This window comes from Pan troglodytes, chromosome 9, assembly GCF_028858775.2.
Source record: "Pan troglodytes isolate AG18354 chromosome 9, NHGRI_mPanTro3-v2.0_pri, whole genome shotgun sequence".
In the NCBI taxonomy this organism is placed as follows: domain Eukaryota; kingdom Metazoa; phylum Chordata; class Mammalia; order Primates; family Hominidae; genus Pan; species Pan troglodytes.
The window spans coordinates 84,756,185-84,764,254 of NC_072407.2; the positions used below are offsets into that span (position 1 = coordinate 84,756,185).

Genomic DNA, 8,070 nt, shown 5'->3' on the forward strand with positions numbered 1-8,070 from the left:
AACTATCAGTGTAACATATAGCTTCTTAGAAAGAATCTGGGATCTGTAAAAAATTTTCAATTATATATGAAAACATAATTGAGTATTAATATAGATTATAATATAATAATATTTCCACTATTCAATATGGGGATGTTTGTCTGAATATGGATTTATATAAACATGGTTATGAATATATTGACACATAATGTCCAGTGAAGTTTTTCTGAAGGTCATGGATAAAAGTATTTAAAACACACTGGCATAGAAGGTAATATGAAATAGGTCTTGGTAACTATTTGAACAGGATGGGACAGGCTAAAAGAGTATGGCGAGGTTGACTGTGGCTAGTCAGTTTGTGCATGTGTTTGATTTTGGGCACAAAGTTTGAGGAGTTTATGAGCCCCCAAGAGACTCTATCTAGGAAAGAGGCAAGTAATGGGTCTGGGACAGAAGAAAGAAGCCAAGGTTGCAGGTATAGATTTGAGGGTCACTGAAACATTAAGAATAACTAATCCCTTGGGAAAAGACACTAACACCCAGAAAGAATGTATGGAGGGCAAAGAATACAGGACAGAAGTGAGGGAACCCTGGGTCACACCAATGTATAAGGTCACATCAGTGAGGAAGAAGGCATGGCCAGGAAGTTATGAGGAAAACCAACAGCAAATGAGATACCAAAAACCCAAAGAGGAGAGTTATAGGGAGACAGAGCCCAACTGTTTAAATGTGGCACAGAAGTCAAAAAAACTGAAGTCTGGCCGGGCGCGGTGGCTCACGCCTGTAATCCCAGCACTTTGGGATTACAGGCCGAGGCGGGTGGATCACAAGGTCAGGAGATCATAGCCATCCTGGCTTACACAGTGAAACCCCCTGTCTACTAAAAATACAAAAAAAGAAATTAGCCGGGCGTGGTGGCGGGCGCCTGTAGTCCCAGCTACTCGGGAGGCTGAGGCAGGAGAACGGCGTGGACCCAGGAGGCAGAGCTTGCAGTGAGTCGAGATCACACCACTGCACTCCAGCCTGGGCGACAGAGCGAGACTCTGTCTCAAAACAACAACAACAACAACAAAAAAAAAACCTGAAGTCTGAAGACCCCATGTTTGGTAATTGAAGCTTCCACGAGAGAAATTCCTGGGAAATGGTAGGGCAGAAATGGCATTTGCCTAGAACTAAGGGATTTCTTGTTATGTGGAACTTCAACGCTAAAACTGAAACAGTCTCAAGCAAACTGAAATGGTTGGTCACCCTAAGACTCAAAATAGTTAAGGTTTATGTAGCAGGTGAGGTAGAAGCAAAAAGCGTAGCTTCTTTTTCAGAGAGTTGACTCTTACGAAAAGATGACAGAGAAATATCTAGGGAGGGATACAGGGCTGAGAGAGCTTTTCACTTACTTATTCCTCTTTGTTCTTTCTTTTAAAAATCATGCTAAACGTTTATTTCTAGCATGAGAGAAAAAAGTGGGGAGCAAGGATGAGGCTGAAGATATGGCTAATAAGGAGAAGATGGAGCAACAGCTTGTCCTCATGAGGCAGGAGGGGCAGGATCCTGAACCATGAGGGCAAGAGAAGGTCCTGCTTGCTGAAGAGAGAAATTGTGTGGAAAAGTGGGGTGGGAAATGGAAGGGTGTCACAACACATGGTCTCCATCTTGCCAGGACCTGGGAGTGAGAGAAGGGATAGGGTGGAGGCTTGAATGGAGATGCGCAAAGGTTTGGGACATGAGGAGGATATAGGAAGACACTAAAACACATTCCAGGTACCAAGGAACACCCAGCTGAGATGGAGGATCATGACTATGAGGCATGCAAGCATAATTATTATTACCAGGTTAGGATACCCAGCCTGTCCAAAGCCATACCGGCCTGTCCAAAGCCATACAACTACACGCATATTATAGCATATTTCTAGTCTTGAAAAATACCTACCATTGCACTTAAAAAGAATTCTTGGCCAAGCGTGGTGGCTCATGCCTGCAATCCCAGCACTTTGGGAGGCTGAGGCGGGCAGATCACCTGAGGTCAGGAGTTCAAGACCAGCCAGGCCAACATGGTGAAACCCCGTCTCTACTAAAAATACAAAAATTAGCCAGGTGTGGCAGTGGGTGCCTGTAATTCCAGCTACTCAGGAGGCTGAGGCAGGAGAATTGCTTGAACCTGGGAGGCAGAGGTTGCAGTGAGCCAAGATCACGCCACTGCACTCCAGCCTGGGTGACAAGAGTGAGACACTGTCTTAAAAAAAAAAAAAAAAAAAAAAAGAATTCTCTATGGGCAGGGATGTGGCTAAGCAAGAGATTTTTTTTAAAAAAAAGATTCTAACAGCTTTCAGCAGAAACTGATATAACAGAGGGAACAATAATTTCAGTCCTTGGCAAAACGATTACTAATGGGCAGTACTTACTGTACTACAGTAAGTGGCATGGTCAGACACATTATATGCCCAGACTGGAAGGCAAAGTGGGGAGGAATAGGGCTACATAGGGACCTGAGTAACAGGATGGATTGGAACCTTGACATAATGCCAAGCCTTGGCTGTCTGCTACTAAGTACTGCTCCCTTCCTCTTAGAGGATATTTATATATACCCTATGCCAAATCACAATAACGCTTTGTGATCGATCGTTATCCAATTTTTCCAATGCATAAACCATGCTTCAATTTGTTTAAGTTATGCGTTCACTGCAGGTAAATCAGCAGAGATGAGATGCACCTAAGTTGATTTAGCCCCTCCCCTTGGCCTTTCTTATTTGTCACCTATAACAATGAAGATAATAACACCGAAGCACAGGCCTCTGTAGGAAACAAAGGAAATAACGTATATGAAAGCACCAAACACCCCACAGACACTTTCTATATACATTTCTCTAGCATAGTGGTTCTCAACTGGCAGTAATTTTTCCTCCCAGGGAGACATGAGGTAATGGGGATATTTTTATATTGTCACAACTAAGGCAGTGCTACTGGCTTCGAATGGGTAGAGGCCAGGGATGCTGCTAAACACTCTACAATGCACAGGATAGCTCCCACAGCAAAGAATTATGACACCCAAAATGTCAATAGTGCTGAAGTTGAAAAAACCTGCTAGTACCGTAATACAGGGAACTGGAAACCACACACATGTACAAAGCACAGGAGAGCCTGGCAAGTAACAGGCAGGTCTTGGTATTAGGACACTTGTATATTTGGATCTTGGATCCACCACTTGCTGTTGACAAGCTATTTATCTTACCTGAGCCTCAGTTTTCAAATAGGGGTAATGACAGTACTGTATTAGTCTGTTCTCACACTGCTATAAAGATACTACCTGAGACTGGGTAATTTATAAATGAAAGAGGTTTAATTGACTCACAGTTCCACATGGCTGGGAGGCCTCATGAAACTTACAATCATGGCAGAAGGTGAAGCAGCAGGAAGGCACGTCTTACATGGTGGCAGGAGAGAGAGATAGCAAGGAAGTGCCACACTTTATAACCATCAGATCTCATGAGAACTCCCTCACTATCACAAGAACAGCATGGAGGAAACCACCCCCATGATCCAATCACCTTCCACCAGGACCTCCCTCGACATGTGGGGATTACAATTAGAGATGATATTTGGCTAGGGACACAGAGCCAAACAGTATCAAGCACCTACATCATGGCAATATTAAGAGGCTCAGTGAGTTAGCTTAAATGCCTGGGATGCGGAAACAATGTTGATATTATTATTAATTAAAGGTATAGCAAGCAAAACAGTAGGAGAGAGATAACCTGTTTTACTACACTAGGTAAGAAAGGAGAGGAGAATTAAGAAACATTACAATGACACTATAGTCTTAGTAACAGTCACAGGGTTATTAATGTTTTCCTACCGTGCAAGTGTATCCTGGATTGTATTCACAACAGTTTAGACAAATTAAATCGTTATTAAGTAATATTCTGTTAGCACAATGGAATTAATCACCTTTAACCACTTTGGAAGAAATTCAATAGACATTAGCTTTCTGGAGTTGCAAAAGTTCTTTTCATCATTAACAGTACTCGTTGTTCTATTTCCCGTGGTGCTTTCTTAGGAAAGGCTTTATTCAGAAGAAAATGACTTACTGATAGCATTTAAAGTTGCATCTACCATTGGTTAATACTCATTTTTTCCAGAAATTCTTTTATGAAAATATCACAATACTTTTGATGTGTGCAAACATGAATCTGGATTTTTACACCTCTTGCGGTAACACTCGGTTTTCAACTAACTCACATCCAGATATTCCTGCAATCAATCCTGGGTGCCTTGAAGCCAAGCAGCTCTCCTTTGCAGCATCATCAGAAGGCAGCCTCTCGCTCAGATGTTCTGGGCGTTGCTCTCTTCATGCCTTTCTCCCCGCAGTTCTGCAGCACCAAGGGCTCCTCTTTTCCCTCCAGCTGCTCACTTCCCACCAGTCTTTCCTCCCCTGCCCCTTAACCATCCTGATGGTGCCATGTGTCCTCTCTGCCACATTCATGGCTGGTAAAAATATTTCTTTTTCCCCAAATCTCCCTCGGACAACAGATCATACTCCTCCCTGCAGAGCCCCTTCAGATTCCATTCATCAGACCTGCTATTCAGGGAACAGAAACTCCTTTGGAAACTTCACACCTTTCTTTATGCCCTTCCATGGGGAGGGTGTGGGTATAAGGACTGAGGAAACACAGGGAGGCAGAAACCAACAGAGGTGGAGGGGGAGCTGTGGAAGGAGAGAAGGAGGGATGGTAAAAAGAATGTACAGCTTATAAGGGAAAGGGCAATCACCAGGCAAGTAGATAGCCCCCGACCAAAAAAGGCATGGGACTCACAACTCTGTTTCCGTGTGTAGAAACCATTTATATATACACAGCAGAACCAATCAAGCACTGCCACAGCCTCAAGACATTTTACTTATTTCCCTCTGAGCTACCCAACCAGTTGTGAAGTGAGTAGAAGAACATTACCGTCTTCACCCTCTCAGATCAGGAAACTTGATACAAAGAGGTTACAGTTTGCCCACTCTCTCCCTCCCAAAGTGGCTGGAAAATGGGGAAAAGACAGGAGAGAAATGGAACCCAGGTTTGCCAAATTTAAGTCTCCTACAAAAGAGATGTGCAAGAAAAGCCGGCCGAAAGAAATAGAATAATGAGAGGCCAGGCAAAGAAAGAAGGAAAGTAAGCACTGGGACTGTGATAAGGATGGAAGGAGAAGGAAGCAGGAAGCGGGCAGAAAAAAGAGTTAAACGGTGACAGAAGAGAACCCTACCCAAGGACCAGCACAGGAGGTCAGCAATGGACCACCGGCCTCCTCCCTCAGCCACAGGCTCACCTAACAAACCTAAGCGACCAGACGGAAAACCGTCCTGTAAGAAAACACCCAAATCAGTAAGTCTCACCTCCATTCTTTTCAATATAGGCTTTAATTCAAAATGCACTCAAGGAGAGGGAAGGGAGGGACTAGGACACTGTTTAGAAGGGGTAATTACACTAAATACACTGACCTTCGCTGAAAAATAGAAGGGACAGGTGGCTACAGAAGCCAGCTCTTACCCCTTTTGCCGTCCCCACCCCATACCCCAAACCGTCTTGGTTTCTTGACTCCTCTGGTCCAGTAAGAACCTACTAACGTGTTTGTTTGTTTTTGTTTTAACACTTGAGGTTGTGATTAAACAATCCCCAACTCGTCTTCATCTCTTTTTTCTGAAGTTGCTTTTATTAATTGAATTTTTAAAAATCCGGTTTCATCTCCACGTGCATTTTCCCATCGTTCTTTAGATTTAGGAGAAACCCACGGAGGCGCGGCGCTCTCCACAGCCGTCTCTAATGAAGGGAAGCGTGCCTCGAAGTCAGTCCCGGTGCGCCCCCTCCTCCCCCGGCGCCCCTTCCCAAACCCCGTCGGATCTCCAAAGGCTGGAATAGGCGGTGCGGCTGTAGCCCGCGCTGTAATCGTAGGACACCTGATGGGGCGGCGGCGGCGGGGGCAGGGCGCAGTCTGGAAAGAAGGGGGCGAAAGAGGCCAAACGGCCCGGCCCGTCCTCCCCGCCGGGAGAATCCGCAGCGGCGGGGTACAGGGGGCGCAAGGGCTCGTTCAAGGTCAAGCCGCCGCGGGGGGCAGTCAGGGGGGACTTTTTGGTCGGAGGGCAGCCCGGGACGCTCCAGGGCTCGGGGTACAGTAGGTTTCCCACCACTGCCGGCGGCGGCTCAAAGAGGCCGGGCTCCAGCTCCGGGGGTCCCCGCAGTACGGAGGCTCCGGCGGGGAACACGTCGAGAGGCTCGGCGGCAAGCAAGACTGCCGCCTCCGTGCCGGCGCCGTAGTCGGGCCCCAGCAGCTCAAAGAACTCCACGGCCTCCGCGCCCTTCTCCAGGTCGCCCAAGCTCACGTCCGGCCCCGACGGGCCACACCCGCCGCCGCCTGCCCGGGACGGCTCCGTGAAGAAGGACGGAGGCAGATTGCGTGCCCGCAGCGGGACCTTCCTGGCCCCTGGGATCGCCGTGGCCCCCGCGGGGCCTGCCACGTCCCCTCCGGCGCCCCCAGTGCCCGCACCTCCTAGCCCGGCCGCCGGCGCAGCCACCTCACCCCCCGCCGGCTCGGCACCCCCGGGGACGTGGCGCAGCGAGTCGAAGAGCGCGGCCAGACTTCGGCTTTGCAAGCTGGCGGCCGCGGCGGCCTGCGACGCCTCCCGCCGGGGGGCAGCCTTGCCGTGGGCCGGGGCCGCGACTGTCGGGGCGCTAGGGGCGGCCAGCGGCCGTTTGGCTGGCGTGTCGGCGGCGCTCGGGGAGGGCGGGCCGGGGGGCGCGGCGCCCATGAGGCCGCTGCAGCGCTTGATCTGCTTCTGCAGGTACTTGCGGTGGTTCACCTTCCGCTTTGACTTGCCCGGCTTGTCCAGCGCCAGCTTGATGTTGCTGGACGCCGAGTCAATGAAGCTGAGTAGATCGCGGGTGGCCTCGCGCACGTCCCCTCCTTCGGCTCCCGACAGCAGCGCACCCGCCGGAGCCCCGGTCTCATCGTCCTCGAAACAGCAGCCCTTGTCCAGGGCTCCGAAGGCGCCCCCTAGCCCGTCCGGGGAGCCCCCGAAGCCGAAGGGCACGAAAGGGTGCGTGCTGAGGAGCGCCGCCTGCACCGCCATCGCCGCGGCTCCCGGGCTGTCCGCAGCGCTGCCCGTGCGCCCCCGCCAGCTCCTGCCCGCCGCCCAGGCCCAGCTCCCGCCCCGGCGCCGCGCGCGCGGCGCAGCCTACTAGCTCCGGGCCTGGCTGGCTGCGCTGCCTCCCGGGGGAGCTCATTAGGTCTTGTAAGCAAGGGGCGGAGGGAGGGAGCGCGCGGCGACCGCCCCGGTGGTGGAGGGGAGGGGCTTACTTAGCCTGGCTTGGAGGAGTGGGGGGTCGCTTTAGTTTTCTGAGCTTTCTGAAGCTCAACGCCTTAACCCCTTCGTTTCCCTTTGCCCCGCGGCGTTTCTCTTGACTCCTCTAACCGCAAGGGGTGAGGAAGAGATGGCTGGTCCTCAAACTCCAGCTCAGGCCCATGAGGCCGCTGCAGCGCTTGATAGGCTTCTGCAGGTACTTGCGGTGGTGCCTCTCCTGATGCAAGAAGGCAGGAGTCTAGAGACGTGGGTTTCAGTCCAGCTGTATAACAACACCCACCAGCTTCTGGGCGCTTGCTTCTGCCAGGCGCTGTCCATCTGTTATCTCATTTAATCCTTGAACAACAGCCCTGTAAATTACATGTTATCGCCATTCAACAAACGTGGACACTGCACCTCAGGGAGGTTCAGTGAGTTGACCAAAGTCAGAACTAGCCCATTCTGACTCCAAAGCCATTCCTAAGCCCTTGACAATACTTGCGTCCTCTCTTGCCCTTGCCTTTCTCATCTATTAAGATGGGGAAGGAAAATGAGTATTTCTTAAAGCTCTAGACCTGATCCTAAGATTCTAACCTGAGTTTTCCCAGGATTCTCAAGCCCAGTGCTCTTTCTTCTTGACTGTTTGCCACTTGATTGTTACGAGTAACAATTGGCTAACAGTAAATTGAGGCCAGCAGTGGCCCATCTTTTATTAATACATAGCAGGAGGCAATGGAGAAAGGAGTCGATCTGGCTAAGCCCCCTGTTACTTGAGA

General features: G+C 49.9%; 1 protein-coding gene across 1 annotated transcript; it reads right to left on the minus strand.

The window, feature by feature from the left end:
• Positions 1-5,358: 5,358 nt before the first annotated feature.
• FAM181B (family with sequence similarity 181 member B) lies at positions 5,359-7,543 on the minus strand. Its single transcript, XM_003313228.7, has one exon. It carries the CDS (start codon positions 7,082-7,084, stop codon positions 5,804-5,806), a length of 1,281 nt encoding a protein of 426 aa, XP_003313276.1. The 5' UTR covers positions 7,085-7,543; the 3' UTR covers positions 5,359-5,803.
• Between the last annotated feature and the right edge of the window lie 527 nt (positions 7,544-8,070).

Coding starts and splice junctions, on each gene's coding strand:
- FAM181B (XM_003313228.7), bottom strand. CDS start 7,084: ATGGCGGTGCAGGCGGCGCTCCTCAGCACGCACCCTTTCGTGCCCTTC.